The sequence below is a fragment of the Cyprinus carpio genome, chromosome A1 (assembly GCF_018340385.1).
Source record: "Cyprinus carpio isolate SPL01 chromosome A1, ASM1834038v1, whole genome shotgun sequence".
Classification (NCBI taxonomy): Eukaryota; Metazoa; Chordata; class Actinopteri; order Cypriniformes; family Cyprinidae; genus Cyprinus; species Cyprinus carpio.
This window is the reverse complement of record NC_056572.1, coordinates 22,408,053-22,425,528: the sequence shown is the minus strand read 5'-3', so window position 1 is coordinate 22,425,528 and position 17,476 is coordinate 22,408,053. Positions and strand designations below refer to the sequence as shown.

General features: G+C 35.0%; 2 protein-coding genes and 3 non-coding genes across 6 annotated transcripts; 4 read left to right on the top strand and 1 right to left on the bottom strand.

Annotated features, from left to right (window-relative positions):
* The first annotated feature begins 2,203 nt into the window (after positions 1-2,203).
* LOC109103094 (translationally-controlled tumor protein homolog) lies at positions 2,204-6,617 on the top strand. The gene is made up of 6 exons (XM_042757866.1): positions 2,204-2,358; positions 3,785-3,858; positions 4,156-4,343; positions 4,667-4,772; positions 5,641-5,757; positions 6,156-6,617. Exons 1-6 carry the CDS (start codon positions 2,331-2,333, stop codon positions 6,156-6,158), a joined length of 516 nt encoding a protein of 171 aa, XP_042613800.1. The 5' UTR covers positions 2,204-2,330; the 3' UTR covers positions 6,159-6,617.
* Positions 3,403-3,473, top strand: LOC122146799. Its single transcript, XR_006161275.1, has one exon. It is a non-coding gene; the product is annotated as a small nucleolar RNA SNORD58 (small nucleolar RNA).
* Positions 3,930-4,000, top strand: LOC122146807. Its single transcript, XR_006161276.1, has one exon. It is a non-coding gene; the product is annotated as a small nucleolar RNA SNORD58 (small nucleolar RNA).
* Positions 5,208-5,278, top strand: LOC122146790. The gene has a single exon (XR_006161274.1). It is a non-coding gene; the product is annotated as a small nucleolar RNA SNORD58 (small nucleolar RNA).
* A 1,297-nt stretch (positions 6,618-7,914) lies between the features above and the next one.
* Positions 7,915-16,846, bottom strand: LOC109103095 (general transcription factor IIF subunit 2-like). 2 transcript variants are annotated; one of them, XM_019116429.2, is made up of 9 exons: positions 16,641-16,846; positions 16,398-16,471; positions 16,293-16,311; positions 16,060-16,204; positions 9,865-9,906; positions 9,489-9,570; positions 9,069-9,168; positions 8,823-8,966; positions 7,915-8,266 (listed from the first exon to the last, which is right to left on the bottom strand). In XM_019116429.2, exons 1-9 carry the CDS (start codon positions 16,704-16,706, stop codon positions 8,147-8,149), a joined length of 792 nt encoding a protein of 263 aa, XP_018971974.2. In that variant the 5' UTR covers positions 16,707-16,846; the 3' UTR covers positions 7,915-8,146. The 2 variants fall into 2 exon arrangements, with proteins under 2 accessions (XP_018971974.2, XP_042613754.1); XM_042757820.1 differs by lacking the exon at positions 9,865-9,906.
* Positions 16,847-17,476: the final 630 nt, after the last annotated feature.

The following is a 17,476-nucleotide window of genomic DNA, read 5'->3' as shown; positions in this document are numbered from 1 at the left end:
TTGGCATGTAGAGAGCGTCTGATGGTTGTTTTGGAGACTTTGTGACCCCAAGATGCCACTCTTTGATGCAATTCTGTGACAGTGAGCTTAGGACTTTTTTTTTTACTTCTCTTACCATCCTCCTCACTGTGCGTTGTGGCAAGATAAACTTGGGACCTCTTCCAGCCTTGTTTGTCACTGTTCCAGTTGTTTTAAACTTCTTAATGATTCGTCTGACTGTAGATACGGGCAAGTTAAGGCGAGTGTCTATTTTCTTGTAGCCATTGCCTGACTTATGAAGGTCGACACACATCTGCCTCACTTGAATGGTGTGTTCTCTTGTCTTTGCCATGTTGACAAATAGGTAAGAGAATTAGGCCTCTGTGTCACGTCATATTTATACCCCAGGTCATGAATTACTAATTAAAAGTTCCTAGATACGCTGACCAACTTTAGCAACTACAGAAAAATATATTTAAAAAAAATCAATTAAATTTTTCAGCGGAATTGTTAGGGGTGCCAATAATTGTGGGACGCATGATTTCAAGGTTTTTTTTTTCTAAATGTGTGATTTTTTTTTACCACCAAAGTAATGTACTTAAATAAAAGGTTGGATTTTTTTCTTTTTTTTTGCATTTGGGTTCTATGTTGTTTAAAAAAAAGGAGAATTTTTAGAAGTCCACAACCACATCTTAAACAGGGGTGCCAATAATTGTGGAGGGCACTGTATGTGGATTTTTAGAAGTCCACGACCACATCTTTATATGTGTTTATTTTTTTTTTTGATGGATTTGTTGTTGTTTAAGTTGATGTTATTTTGTTATTTAAGAATTTAACAGCCTAAGAACAATACTGTAAACTTCATTTGTCATCATTCACAAGCTAAAACTGCAATAATTCTGTTTCACTGCATTGTAACTGTTGCTATATTGAGAAATGTTTTCAGGTTTAAAAGGTGTTGAATGAAATTTCTGTTCACGTGCATTTCACTGTAACTATGCTTTATTATGAAGTCATTATGAAACATTCGATTTCAGAAAATGTATTCAAATTGCTTGGTCAAGATGCATACTTTTACATTTTACCAATTTAGTTAAAGTAATGGCATACCCCTAAAATAAAAAGTTATAGGAATAATTTGGCCTTTAGATGTTCTTTAAAGATCAGATGACTGGCCCAAGATGTCCCCAGGACTTCTGGCCACAGCTAGGATTTCGTCTTGCCCCAGTGGTGGGACAAGATGACCGCCCCTTTCATAATTTTCAGTTTTATGCCATTATAACTACAATGTTAATTGTTTTCATTTGATTTCCATAACAATGTGTTTGGGTGATGCATAGTGATCCTCTGCATGCTAAACTTATGTAAACATGTTACAATTTATCAGCATATGGACTCTGTTATCAAGAGAGGCATCTTCCCATCTGCCTATAACACTTTGCTGAACAGATATACAATAAAAAGGAAAAGAGAAAAATAAAAACAACAACAACAAAGCTTCACATAGATGAGTTTGTGCTTTGTGCTGTTGTTTTCCCCTTCAGTAGTAGTGATGTCACTTCCTGGAGGATGATGGCATTAAAATGTAGAAATTGATTGCCAAATACATTATTAATTATCATTCCCATAAAAACATGTTTGAAAAAAAAAATAGAATAGAGAAAGAAAAAGGAGAATTGGGAATTTTGGGAATAAGACATTACATTTTTTAGGTTGTTTTTAGTTAAGGTTGGTTACCTCTTATATACCAAAAGTAGCCTATGCCTGACTCATAGATTGTCTTAAATAAATAAATAAATAAATAAATAAATAAATAAATAAATAAATAAAGTCTTCTCTCCCCCACTCCCCATTCATCCATCACCAACTAAAGACACAAAAATGGCTGTACTATGTGACTAATTTGAATATTTCCAGACAGAGAGAGAACTGAGAGTTCATATAGTCATATTATGCCATATGAATAAAAATATTTATTTAAATGTCATCGTTTTGTTCATTGTTGCACAAAATGAAGGCCTACACAATAATTTGGTCCCATGGAGCATCTTAAACATTATCATCAACAATAGGCGAAAACTAAATTAAAAAAAAAAAAAAAAAAAACCTAAAAGCAGTATGATCGCAAACAAATGTTACAAAACATGCTAATATGCTAAAAGTTATTTTATCATATAAAACTCTCAAGACGTTGTGTCGAATGATTTGGTGTTACACCATTAGAGGGCGCCCGTGTTTTTCGCTGCATATATAAGATGCTCAATCCACGCGCCGGCCTTTTCAGCTGAGTCCACGATCAGTTCACGCCAGCGCTGTTCTCCTCCTGGCACCACCAAACACAATCCAACACAATGATCATCTATAAGGACATCATCACCGGTAAGAATAGCGTCTCACACGCCGTCACAGTCCTGAATGTTACGGTGTTACCAGTATTTTTGGGGTGAGATGTTGTTAAATTGTTAAAAAGAGCCGGTGATCTCAGTACTCGCTGCGGCCTAACTTTCTTGAATGCAGTTAGCTTAGTGGCTAACCGAGCTACAAAAACGTGTGGGCGCGGGTTTCATTGCTGAGCTCCTAAATAACTTTTTCATCCTTACGATTGCGAATTATTTTACGCCAAAACTGCTTTAGGATAAGAAAGGGTTCGGTTTATATTCAAGCTAATCTGGCGGTAAATGGGAGTGATAGTAGCTGAATAAAAACGCCGGTTCGCCAGTTTGGTGATCGGTAGTAGTTGTGCTGATAGTTATTTCGACACCCATAATCTTCAAAATTACTGTTTGTGTTAAAAAAAAATATATATTTTTTGTGATCTATTCATTTTCTAATCTATTCGTCAGAATCGGACGATGTTGAAAAGTATGATTTTTTTTATTTCACAAATCTCCGAGATGATGAAATAAGCGCTAAACAGGGCGTTACTAGTCGAGCCACGTCACTTTAACGTTACTCTCCACTTAGTCAGCTTTTCTCAGGCCCTTTAAATGTAACGTGTGTGTGTAAAACATGCTTTTTGCGGGAGTTATAAACGTGGGACGTTAACCATTATCTCGAACACTGACGGATATTTCAAAGCTCTCCGTCGTTTTGATAAAATACATATTTATTCATTTTGCTTTGAGAACATTCTAGTGAACACTGCATTAGAAGTGAAAATGCGAGAAATTCGTTTTAAAGCGTTCATGTGAAAAGAGGGAGGAAGAAACGGTAAAGAGGTGAATGAGTATTTAGCGTTAGAGATCGTTGGTGCCGTTCATTGTATGTTTATTAACCCCGAGCAGAAAACCCTTATGATAAAATATTTTATTTAATTTTTTTAAGTGGTTGTACCCTGCCTCAACAAAGTAATTTTACTTTGACGTGATAACCAAAAAATCTCATTGATGTAAAACGGTTGAGCGGTACAGCTCTCTTATGGATGTACAATGATGACCAACTTAGGACACCTTTGTAGGTTCCGACCTATGAAAACAAACCATGTTCTGAGTACATATCCTGGGTCTTTCAACACCATATTTTCTAATCGGTTCTGTAGATATTAGCTTTAGTTGTACAGTTGCCGCTCAATATGTTAGTGCTGAAGTTTTTACCCTGAGTGATCGGTCAGATACAGTCAATGCCATTTATTTTAAATATGACTGCCTCAAACTTAGCGATAATGTGTAATTGGGGGTCTTAAACAATCGGTTTCTCAGAGCCAAAATAACCAGAACCCATTGTGATGGTTAAATAAATTACAGGTATTCTGAATGTTATCTTATCAAATTTTTATCTATTTTTTTTATTTATTTATTTTTCACAGGGGATGAGATGTTCTCCGACATCTACAAAATCAAAGAGTCTGAGAATGGAATGATGATTGAAGTTGAGGGAAAGGTATGTGGGTTATTTTAAACCAAATGGCTTTTTATATATTGATTTTTATAAGTGAAAGCCCTCTCATGGACATACAATGATGACCAACTTAGGACACCTTTGTAGGTTACGACCTATGAAAACACACTTTGTTCCGAGTACGTGTCTTTGATGGGCCAAAATTTGTCTAAATATCTTTGAAATCAGTTCTGCGGATATTTACATTAATTGTACAATTACCAATCGTTGTTAGTACTGAAGTTATTACCTTGAGTGATTGGTGTGGTATCAGCTCCAGTCATTGCGTCTGTTTTGCAGATGATCAGCAGGTCGGAGGGAGACATAGATGATTCACTGATCGGTGGCAATGCGTCAGCAGAAGTTCAGGATGAAGGCTGTGATTCTACCACTGTCAGCGGTGTAGATATTGTCCTCAACCACAAACTTCAGGAGACCTCCTATGACAAGAAGTCTTACACAGCCTACATCAAGGACTACATGAAGGCGTAAGTCATGAAATCATCATTGAGAAGTGCATGTTGTACTGTAAATATCATGGTCAACGTAAATTTTCCTATAGTATCATGACTTGAGTTTATGCATCATTGACAGCTCAGAGTCTTGCATTGTGGCCACCTGGGTTTTAAAATGTTGAGATGCTAAATTAAATGTCCCTGCGCTTTCTGCCTGCCCTATGAGTGGCATGTAAGATTGAATTGGGGACTACAAAACTTTTACTTAAAATAGCTGTAGTTGGCAGCTTGCACCACTAAATGAATCCTAATTATTTTGTTAATAATTGCTTTTTTTTTTTTTTGTTATATAACAGAGTGAAAGCTAAGCTACAGGAAGTTTCACCTGACAGGGTAGACCCCTTCATGGCTAACGCACCAGCTGAGGTCAAGAAAATTTTAGGCAACATCAAAAACTATCAGGTGGGATACAGTAACTGTTGATACTGTCATTGTGATGTATTTGTATATGCTTAAAAGTTTGGGATTGGTAAGATTCTTGTTTTTGAAAAGTCTCTTCACTCAAATACACTGATATTGTGAAATATTCCAATTTAAAGCTTTTCTGTTTGAATATAGTTTAAAATGTAATTTATTCCTGTGATGCAAAGCCTTCAGTTTCACATGTTTCTTCTGAAATCATTCCAATATGCTGATTTGCTGCTCAAGAAACATTTCGTAATATTAGCGTTAAACTGCTGTTTCATGTTTTTGTTGAAACTAATACATTTTCAGGATCCTTTGACGAATACAAAGTTCCAAAGAGCAGTATTTAATGTGTCCTTTCTGAATGAGTGTTAATTTCTTTTTCAATAACTCCAAACATTTGAATATCAGTTAACGTGAAAGCTCTCCTATGTACAATGATGACCAACTTAGGACACCTTTGTAGGTTACGACCTATGAAAACAAATCATGTTCTGAGTACATGGATGGGCTACAGCAATCTGATTTGAGACCTAAATTTGTGTCTTTCAACGCCATATTTTCTAATCAGTTCTGTATTTATTAGCATTGGTTGTACAGTTGCTGCTCAATATGTTAGTGCTGAAGTTTTTACCCTGATTGATTGGTCCGTTACAGTCGATGCCATACATTTAAGAAATGACTGCCCCAAACTTCTAAATGGTAATGTTTGTGAAATTAAAAACAGGACTTTTAGTTTGGGTTGCTTAACTAATCAAATGTAATGCTAAATGGGTATTTCTGTTGAAACTAAAGACATTTTACGTCAGTCTGCAGTGACTCAAAGATGGTTGGCCGCTAACTGGTTTCTCTCCACCTCCTACAGTTTTTCACTGGCGAATCCATGAACCCAGATGGCGTAATTGGTCTCCTTGACTTCCGTGAGGATGGCGTCACCCCATTTATGCTTTTCTTTAAGGATGGCTTAGAGATTGAAAAATGTGTAAGTTTATGAAGTCGTTTGTCTCTTTTAAGTGTTATATTTGCATAGAGTTGTCTTGTATATTAAAGATTAGTTTGCCCTGCTCAAATTATTGCTTTCAAATAGTGTTTAGGGAATCATTCTCGTAAAGCATCCACTGATAGGCCTGTTGCCATAATTGGTGGCCTCTGGGTTTGCACAAGGATGCAACAGTAATATTCCTCATAACGTCTGGCCATCTGGAAGGTGGCTGGAAATCACTAAATTGAGGAGAAAAGGACCATTTCAGTTGCTTTTGAAAGCATCTAACAAAATCTAGTGACTAAGTTATCTTCAAGCTTTTTTTTGGTGTGCTGAAGTGTTTGATGGTATTAGCTTAAACATAACTGATTGTTTTGTGTTTCTCTTTCTTGCCATAGTAAACTTCCCCAGTGTCTACAAGTTACTCCTCCAACTCTGGCCTCTGTTTGGTGGATCCGGCCCGTGGATTAAACCAATCGTTCTTCCTCATCTTTTCCATCAGGACCAGAGGCTCTTTTAACTTCACGAGGCCACTGTTTTCATTTCTTGATTGGCTTATGCCCGTCTACGGCGAGAAGACGTGAACTCTCCTTTCATGAAATTAAAAACAGGACTTTTAGCAAGCCAAACCACAATGTTAAAAGGGTTGTGGTGAAAGAAACAGAGTAATTTTGGGGTTTTCTTTTATTTCTTCGTCATTGAGGTGAAGTTGACTGCTAGCTTCTCATTTGCTGTGCATGTCAGCTTCTTGTTTCAGCATATGTACAGTTGTAATTTTCCCCGTTCCATATTGAATCACAGGATTGTATAGGATTTCTTGGCACCATTATTGAATAAAGTCAAGCTGCTGGCTAATTGAAGTTTTTGCGTGTTAACTGTTCAACTTGCCTTGTCATCAACTTGAAACGTGATAAAGGAAACCATTCTAATCTAGGTTCAAGGTGTTTTCAATCAAATTCACTGAAATGTGGCTGTACAAAGAATTATACAACAAAAACTAAATTAGAAATTAAGATGTGCCGTTTAAAAAAAAAAAAAAAAAAAACTACAAAAAGATAAAAAGAAAATATAAATTAGAAATATACTTCAAAAATGTTTTAGCCCAATTTATCCACCTTGTTATATGGCATGGTGGATTAAAATCAACACCAACACCATGAATAGCTGCATGTAGTATTTTGAACCAGGAAAAAGTGATTTAAAAATGACTGTTATGCTGTAGTTGTAGACTTTTAAATAAGATTTTTAGGATTTAGGTTTGATATTCAGATAACTCTTTGTCTTGCCAGGAATAAAGTAATTCCAAACTTTACAACAAAAGCAAACGTTTAAATGCCACAATTAGGAGTTTAGACAAAAGTTATGCTAAGTTACAGATTATAATAACAGTGCATTTGTGTGAGCAAACAGTTGTGGCTTATTCAGATGGGTTTTGGGTGAAGATGGGTGTGTCTGACATTTGCATGTGAAAGTGGTGTTGTGAATAGTCTTTGAAGTCCCTGATAAGCACATGAATGTATCTTTAGCATCAGTATAGAGAATGCCAAATGCATAACAATGCTGTGTAGTGTTGAGCTTCACCCCTGTTGAGCCTTGCAATTATTCAGGCTGATCTTTTATGTCCTGCAGACGTCCCACCCATATACACTTTTAATGCTTATCCAGTTTGTTGGTATCATTTGTAACCCGAACCAGCTACCTACAGAATTTTCGAAGAGATAGTAGATTTGCTGGTGCACATTATCATTAGTTCTGGTGGCTACAAAGCCTAAAAGCTGTTTTTTTTTCATAAACACATTGCCATAAATTTTGCTTTCATAATGGTCACACTTCACTTTTAACAAATCAAATGTTTCTGATATTAAATCGTTTATCTGAGCTTAAATATTTTAAACTTAACTATTTAAATATTTAACCCCAGTCCTGCTGTGAATTGTAAAAAAAAAAAAATCATACGTGGAATAATTTTATTTTGTACAAAAACCTTTATTTCAAGAGCATTTAAGAACACAAAATACCATCTAAAATAAGTTTCAATCAGAAAACTAAATCTGAATAAAACAATTGTTTACCATAATTCTATCAATGTTTCTTTAAATAAGAAAAAATCCAGCATCACTGTTTTATACATGACATGAAGATTCTTTTCATTTTCAGATGACTGAAGATTTGAAAACTAGTTTTTTTTTTTCTTCATGGGAATCACTCAATATAACAAACATAAAAAAACTGCTTAGCATTATAAAATGCCACATAGTTTTCTGATGCACCTCTAAAAACAACCGAATCATCCTTGAAGAAATTATCCAGAAACAACATTTTGAACTTAATGGGGAAGTTGGCTTTTCATAGCCACCCAGAGTCCAATGGTAACAAGCTTTGAAAATGATCAGTCGCTCTTCTCTTCGTTCTGGTAGTGTCTGTACTCTGGTTTGAGTTCCCAGGTGTTCTTGTGGGTGCCTTTGACATTGTATATGCCAATGTCTCTAAGAATCTCCTTCAAATAAATCTAGACAACAAGAAAGGGAGACTTAATAGGCAGCCCTGTAGTGAACACTAAGGTTCATCAAGCATGCATTAAATTAATCGAAAATGACAGTAAATTCTTTTACATCGTGACAGAATATTTCTACTTTCAATAATTTCTTTAATTAAACTTTTTTTAAGAAATCGTGAAAAAATATATATATCATGGTTCTCAATTGATGCAAGAAGATATTAAGGAGTGCAACTGTTTTCATCATTGATAATATTAAGAAATATTTCTTGAGCACCATATTAGCATATTAAAATTATTTCTGAAGGATCATGTGACACTGATGGCTTTGCCATTATATGAATTTTTTTTTTAATAAATTGTACATTTTACAATAGATTCAAACTGAAAACAGTTATTTAATTAGTTAGAATATTTCACAATATTACTGCTTTACTGTATTTTTGATCAAATAAATGCAGCTTTGTGAAAATAGACTTCTTTCAAACATAAAAAAAAAAATACAATGACAAAAAAAAAAACTTCGGAACAGTAGTCTATTACATAGTGTTACTGCAAAGTAACTCACCACAGGCTGTTTTGTGATGTCCACCAGATCCTTAATGTTATAATACTGATGCTTCTCAAAAGCAGAGAACAACATGTCCAGCACCTGCTGTTTATCTGCTCGTGCCCTCTTCCCTTCTTCTTTCTTCTTCCTTTCATAGTCCAGCTGAGGAAAAAAAAAAAGAGGAACAAACAGAGTGTGCATCAACGATCAACTGCATATCAGATACTTCCGACATCTTTTGGACGATGAAAAAGCTTGACCTACATTATAGGCGTGATTAGCCACCGGTTTGTAGTTGGTGGTAACTGCTTTGTCGAGCTGTTGAGAGAACCTCATGGGTTTAGATAACTCCTCGATCTGCAGTCTGCAAAATAACACAACATACTTTATGAGTGCTGGCCATAAGCATAATGAACTTTATGTATCAGTCATCACAGGTCTTGAAATAGATTGTGTGTGGACCTGTATAGACCTAATCTTTCTCTCTTTAAAAATGCAAAAAAAAGTTTTCTTTTAAGGTCTAGAGTTAGGTTAGTGGTCACTTGCTAGTGTTGTGAGTTCAGGATATTTGTGTGGCACACAGAAATTAATCCCTTATGAGTTTCTATGAGAATTTATCATGCTTTCTGTGTAGGTATTTCACTCAATTTTGGAACAGAACTAGTGTGCATATTCTAAACATACTTCTTTAGTTTCATGTAGTTTTCACTGACAGCTGGTCTGCATTCAGCTCTCTGCACCACCAATCCTTCCAGTGCAATTTTATCTTTGTGAGAGAAGAGAGACATTAATACTCAATGACAGTTGTAAGTATGCAATCGCTGCTGCAACACACAGCCCATTACTGCTCAGTCATTACATCAGCAGCGAGAGGCCAACAGTGCATTCTGTACATTCGCTGCTCCAGGCTGTGAAATTTTAAATACACCAATTCTTTAAATTAGGTCACAGAAAGCATTTCTAAATGCTTTTTTTTTGTTGGCTGATTGTCAAATCAAAGGTCATTAGATCATTATATCCTGGACCTCCACTCAAGCAGGGGGCGACGGTGAGCACTCACCTGGGCCTGTACCTGAGCCGCCGGCCTCGGCATCTGACTGCCCTACGAGAGGGATGGCAACATGAGAACAAGGGGGAGTACATGCCAAAGTAATCACGGCAGGCCAAGCCTCACGCCAGCTTCTTACACAGCAGTCAGCGAAAGCAAACGCACAGACAACGCAGATTTGACCAACAAGCCACACAGAACCTCTGATCAGTCAGTTTCATGAGTTAGTTTTACTGAAACCATTGAGGAAATTGATCTAAATTAATCCAAAATCCACAAACCAAAGGTCCCTACCCTGTCTTCAAGGATGTGGAGATTCATATAAAATGGTGGATTTATCATAACAACAAAAAAAAACATGTTCACTACCAAATAGTTTGGGGTCAGGATTGTTTTGCGTGAAGAAATTAATACTTAATACTAATAACATTAATACTATTTAACGATGCATTAAAGTAATTAAAAGTGGCAGTAAAAAACTAAAATAAAAAATAAAAACACAGGGTTCCTATACATTTTCCATTTCAAAATTCAAAATTCCAAACCTCTCAGTAGATTTTCAGACCATATTTAAACAACAGTTCATACAGCATTATTTCAGCTTTATATTTTGTATATAGTAGTCTTGAGTCTTATGTAAATATTTGTATTTTCTCAGTTTTTAATTTTTTTTTTTTTATTGGTTTTATTACAAACATACATACAGACTTGTGCAAGCACACAAGAAAGTTCTTCATGCCCTTGAGAAACTACTCACACGCGCACTGGAATATTTTGCTTGCTTACGCATTTTCTAGTTTAATAAACTATAACCCATTTTCTTTGTGCGTCACTGCCATCCTTCTGTAAAGAAAACTAAAGCATGGATGAACATGATTTAATAAGAGATCTATTTGCTCAAAATTTAGTTTTCCTTAGGGCAGTACCTCTAATAGCAAGGCCTAATGTACACTTTAACATCCTCTGTGGTATCAAGGAAACCATGACATGTAATGAGCTAATAATAATAATAATAATAATATGGCTGTGTGCATTGCCCTATTTGCCAAGTTCAATGGTCTATAAAAAGACTGGTATTGTACATATATTAAAATAAAAAATTGTTTAAAATCTGGCTTTTGGTAGGGGCAGTACGTCATATTTCAAGGCCTTAAAGGGTTAGTTCACCCAAATATTAAAATTATGTCATTAATGACTCACCCTCATGTCGTTCCAAACCCGTAAGACCTCCGTTCATCTTCGGAAGACAGTATAAGATATTTTAGATTTAGTACGAGAGCTTTCTGTCCCTCCATTGAGAATGTATGTACGGTATACTGTCCACGTCCAGAAAGGTAATAAAAACATCTTCAAAGTAGTCCATGTGACATCAGAGGGTCCGTTAGAATTTTTTGAAGCATCGAAAATACATTTTGGTCCAAGAATATCAAAAACTACTACTTTATTCAGCATTGACTTCTCTCCCGGGTCTGTTATGAGCGCGTTCACCTCACATCCGGTTCGCGAACGAATCACTCGATGTAACCGGATCTTCTTGAACCAGTTCACCAAATCGAACTGAATCGTTTGAAAAGGTTTGCGTCAACAATAAGCATTAATCCACAAATGACTTAAGCTGTTAACTTTTTTAACATGGCTGACACTCCCTCTGAGTTCAAATAAACCAATATCCCGGAGTAATTCATTTACTCAAACAGTACACTGACTGAACCGAGCCAGATGACGGATGAAAAATTGACTCGTTCTCGAGTCAAGACCCGTTTCTGTCGGACGCGTCCGTCCGATTTGAGAACCGAAGAGCTGATGATACTGCGCATGCGTGATTCAGACTGACACACAGTGCGTCTGAACTGAACTGGTTCTTTTGGTGATTGATTCTGAACCGATTCTGTGCTAATGTTATGAGCGCGGGTAAACCGAAGGCTTCAATCAAGGGCAATCATCGCCAATGAAGTCATTACGTCGAGCGCAAAAGAACTGGGTGAACCGTTTTCGGCAACCGGTTTATTGAATCAAACTGTCCGAAAGAACCGGTTCGCGGAGAAGAACCGAACTTCCCATCACTACCGGTGATCCGAAAACCGATGCAACCGGTTCTTGACTCGAGAACGAGTCAATGTTTCGTTCGTTATCTGGCTCGGTTCAGTCAGTGTACTGTTTGAGTAAATGAATTACTCCGGGATATTGATTTATTTTGAACTCAGAGGGAGTGTCAGCCATGTTAAAAAAGTTAACAGCTTAAGTCATTGGTGGATTAATGCTTATTGTTGACGCGAACCGTTTCAAACGATTCAGTTCGATTTGTTGAACTGGTTCAAGAAGATCCGGTTACATCGAGTGATTCGTTCGCGAACCGGATGTGAGGTGAACGCGCTCATAACAGACCCGGGAGAGAAGTCAATGCTGAATAAAGTCGTAGTTTTTGATATTTTTGGACCAAAATGTATTTTCGATGCTTCAAAAAATTCTAACGGACCCTCTGATGTCACATGGACTACTTTGAAGATGTATTTATTACTCTTTTGGACGTGGACAGTATACCGTACATACATTCTCAATGGAGGGACTGAAAGCTCTCGGACTAAATCTAAAATATCTTAAACTGTGTTCCGAAGATGAACGGAGGTCTTACGGGTTTGGAACGACATGAGGGTGAGTCATTAATGACATAATTTTAATATTTGGGTGAACTAACCCTTTAAGTCTGCTTTAATGCACAGTCTTCTCTGTGGCAGCCAAACCACACACAAAATGGGTTGATGGTGCAATAGATGGATCAGTGTGCACTGTCCAATATGCCAACTTTAATGGTGTATCATGCGCACAAGAAAAGCTGTATATTTTTGCAAAGGTACTTTTAAACGCTCTGTAATATGGTGCTAAGAATATCCTGAGAAAAAAACTGCAATATAACCTGTATTTTTGCATAATGAATGAAGTGCACCTTGAATTCATTCAGTCGTGTTTGACAGTCACTAAAGAAGGACTAAACAGCTGCCATGAAAACACACTTCTTGCATGATAATTTTCATTAAATTTATAATTTTCTATTATAAAAAAAACTAAAGTCTGGAAATGCAAATATGTTTCCATATTCTGCTTTCTTTTTTCCATACTCTTCCAGACCTGGAAATTATTCAAATCAAATTCCATACTTTTCCAAACTGCGTAGGAACCCTGACAACAGCAACAACAAAAAAGCATAACAGTTTCAGCAAAAAATATCAAGCTAAAATTCAGCTTTGCCATTACAGGAATAAATTACAATTTAAAATGTATTATAAAAGTTAGTGTAAGAAAGATTTTTATAATATTCACAATATTGCTTCCTTTTTTGAGCAAGTAAATGCAGAATATTAATAATAAAAAGTACCATATATATATATGATCCTACAGGTCAAAAGTTTGGAAACATTACTATTTTTAATGTTTTTGAAAGAAGTTTCTTCTGCTCATCAAGCCTGCATTTATTTGATCAAAAATACAGAAAAAACATGTAATATTGTGATATATTATTACAATTTAAAATAATTGTTTTTAAATTTATTATACTTTAAATTATTATTTATTTATGTGATTCAAAGCTGAATTTTTAGGATCATTATCACATGATCCTTTAGAAATCATTCTAATATGATGATTCATTATCAAAGTTGGAAACAGTTCTGCTGCTTAATATTTTTCCAGAACATGTGATACTTTTTTAGGATACTTTGATGAATAAAAAGTAAAAAAAAAAAAAAATAAAAAAAAAATTAATAATAATAATATACACTACTGGTCAGTAATTTGGGGTCAGTAATTTTTTTTCTTTTTTTATTTTGAATAAATGCAGTTCTTTTTAACCTTTTATTCATCAAATATATTAGACAGCAGAACTGTTTCCAACACTCATAATAAATCAGAATATTAGAATGATTTCTAAATGATCATGTGATAGACTGGATGTTACATGTGACACTGAAGGCTGGAGTAATGATGCTGAAAATTCAGCTTTGCATCACAGGAATAATTTTTTTTTTTTTTTTTAAAATATATTCAAATAGAAAAACTATTATTTTAAGTTGTAATAATATTTCACAATATTACTGTTTTTTTCTGTATTTTTTAAACAAAAATAAATGCAGGCTTGATGAGCAGAAGAGACTTCTTTCAAAAACATTAAAAATAGTAATGTTTCCAAACTTTTGACCTGTACTATATATATATATATATATATATATATATATATATATATATATATATATATATATATATATATATATATATATATATATATATATATATAAAAAATTTATTACGACTAATACATGTTTTTAATTCAGCCTCATTTTTGAACAACTGGACACTTAACAGAAGAGAAGTGACCAGGCTTTGGAACTCAAGCACCTTTACAACAACTAAAGAAATCCTCACTTTCACAACAGAAAAACAAGAGTTAGCATAGAAACTATACAGGTCATGCACAGACACCCAAGCTACAAAACAAAACTCCACATTAATCAAGGGATAATTAAAGCAGTGAGTAGATTTGGTTTCCTAAATCAGTGATATTTGAAGGCCCATTCTATTGTCTTCTACCATTAAAACACCACAATCACATACACTGATTGAGAAGCAGAGGTTAGCAACTGCAAAAGCTTGAGAGACCAGATGAAAGCTATTACAACCTAATATCTGATTCATCTCACACAACAGACAAAGAGTAACAAGAGAAATTAAACAGAACTGGAGGAAAAGAGTATGAGGCAACTGAAGTTTGTACAGGAAATCCCAGAGATGGCACGGAAAGACTTACCAAATGAGCTGTTTGAAAGCAAAAGTTCAGTTAACAGGAAAGAAATAAAACTATGATACTTTATAATAACTTTTATTAATATGTAAATAACTAACATTATAGTCTTCATTATAGTCTTCTATTTCAGACATCTCTGCTTTTCATTAAAATATATAGGTTGAGTGAAATCATTCACTTCGTAGTGTTATTGCTATTATTATGAATATTTTCAATTAAAATATGGGCAATTAAATATGTATATTGTGACGACCCATGTGTTGTGTGCGTCATCCCTGGGTTGAATTGTGGTGTTGCTCCGCCTTCCAGCTCATTGCTCTCTGATGGGTTCATCGAGGACACCTGCTGTTGGTTTCCTGTCTTGCCTTTTAAAAAGCAATATGACAACTGGCCAGGGGCGAGCTGCGATCTGCATTTTGGGCTTGGTTTCGTTTGGACCTTGTTTTGGTTGATGCATCCAACACTACTACAGACCATTACACTCTCATGCATTCACTTAACTTTACGCCACTGATTCCTGACTGCTTCATGCTACACTGTTTCTTTCTGTTTAGTTCTATTTTGTTAATAATTTTATGTTATTCGCAGTTACTTGTTTGTCCCCGTTTTTGTTACGTCCTTTTCGAGCCATGGGGCGTAACATATATATCCATACGCTGTGCATAAGTCGTATAATAAATGTACCTTTCAAATGAATTCTGCCTTGTCTGTCATCTATAATTCAGTTATTCAACTAAACTGTCCAAATACAATTTTAAATAGAACAGTTGATTCTTTATATAAAGAAAGATATAAATAAAAATATCAAAAGACATTTATAAATTCTGTAAAAGAATTTTACCCAGAAAAGGAGCCTTAACATTTTATGTAAATTATTTTACATTTTGTGCTATAACTACTAAATTAGCAAATGTTTCTATTTATTTCCTATTATAACACACTGGCTGTTGCATCTTCATCCTGCACGTGCTAAACATTTGTTACAATTTAAAGTAAATGCAGACTGTTCTTAAGTGACTTACAGCTTCCATGTATTCTAATCGAGCGGTTCTGAAATTATTTTACGTTGGACATCAAATCATGTCCCCAAAAAGTACTAAAACTCTGTCTTTATCATAAAAAAGTAAAAATGCTCTTAAAATCAAACTCTAAAGATTTAAACATAATATTAAACAATAGTAATGATCAAACAATTAGTCAGCATTTTTTGTAAATTGACTTTATAAAGAATAATGGTTATTATATTTACTGAGTTTATATTTATATTTTTGCGCTTGTTATAATGCACTTTTTACAATATAACGCTTCATGAACATTCTCATCAATTAACAACTGATTTTGTACTTTATCTTCACATCTTTTAAAGGCACAGCAGTTCACAGAATTGCATTAAGTGACATCCTGGTTCTCACCTGAAGAGTTTTCAGTAAAAACAGCCAGAGTCTGTCCACCGACCGTCTGCAGAGTGAATGGATGCTCTCTAGGGGCCCGCACCATGGAGGATTTCTCCCCAATAGTGTCCACGGTGGTCAGCTCCTCATTGAGTGTGAAAGACACCTGTCAATCAATCAGAAGAACACTCAATCCACTTCAAGACACAAGACTCAAATATAAAACACTGAATGTTTAAGGACATACTAGCTACCTCCGCTTTGCCTTGATTCCTGCACAAACAACAACAATTGTAAGAATATTAATGTTTTGAATTAACGTCCATCACATGTAGATGATACCTATTATTGCTACATACTTGCATATTCGGAGCTTTCCAACTTCTCCTCTCCCTGTTGCTTTGGTCCATTGCTGTGACAAATACTTTGGGACCTTTATGAAGTGTATGAAAACATAGGTTTAAAACAATGCCTTTAATATGGTTTTAATAATTAACCTGCACAACATCTAAACCATATTGCCAAGCGAGGTATTTCTAGAAGCTAAAGCCATGTACAACTATCTGTAGCTATTCATCATTGAGCTATTTTAAAACACTTACTTTGACCAGCCATACACCTGTGTTCTGCTTTGCCCCGGTTAAATCCACCTCTCCTTTGTCTGACATGCTTGTTAATAGTTTAAATATTTCTATTCTGGCTATTTCATGTGGATTTAGTGCACCTCTTTCACGCAACAAACTCGTTAGCTAACGCACTATCAACAGCAGAGCCGGTTGTACGGTAGCCCGTTAGGACAAAAACGCGCGTTGGTTAATGCAGATGTTACGCAGTTACAAAATCCGCGATTTGGAGGAACAGTCAATAAATAAACACGCATTTTCTTTTTGTTAGCTCATCCAGTAATAGTAGAGTTAGAGTAGGAGATTTTAAGATATCAAGGAGATATTTTCTACGTCCCTTTCTCATTTTATTTAGAAACTGCTCTCATTTCTGGTTAATGCAACCGACTTATTTAGAAGAGAACAAGTTATTTTTTTAGAGGTATTTATTCACAGGAATTATGACACTTTACAATTTTGATAGCATCTAGGGCCGCTGCTGGCCAAATGGGTGCCCTAAGCAGAACAGTATAGATGTGCCCTCTCCTTCCAAAAAATATAAAAATAAATAAAAAAAAATAAATAAAAAAAATAAACCCTACTATAAGGGGTTAAAATAGACCTTTTATCCAACATAATTTGTAATTGATTTGTATTATTTATAAATTACCAGCTCTAGACAGTTACATATGGCTATGATTTTATTAATACAGTTTTATAGTCTAAAGCTTTCAGAAATCAATATGAATCAAATATCATTATGAATGTTGATTCTCATTAATGTAATATAGTAATAGTGTAATGCACAGGTAAAACTGACAGATGCATAAATCAAA

Coding starts and splice junctions, on each gene's coding strand:
- LOC109103094 (XM_042757866.1), top strand. CDS start 2,331: ATGATCATCTATAAGGACATCATCACCG. Junction 2,359..3,784: donor CTATAAGGACATCATCACCG/GTAAGAATAGCG, acceptor TATTTTTCACAG/GGGATGAGATGTTCTCCGAC. Junction 4,773..5,640: donor GCAACATCAAAAACTATCAG/GTGGGATACAGT, acceptor CACCTCCTACAG/TTTTTCACTGGCGAATCCAT.
- LOC109103095 (XM_019116429.2), bottom strand. CDS start 16,706: ATGTCAGACAAAGGAGAGGTGGATTTAACCGGGGCAAAGCAGAACACA. Junction 16,472..16,640: donor CAGGTGTATGGCTGGTCAAA/GTAAGTGTTTTA, acceptor CACTTCATAAAG/GTCCCAAAGTATTTGTCACA. Junction 9,907..16,059: donor TTTTACTGAAAACTCTTCAG/GTGAGAACCAGG, acceptor TCCCTCTCGTAG/GGCAGTCAGATGCCGAGGCC.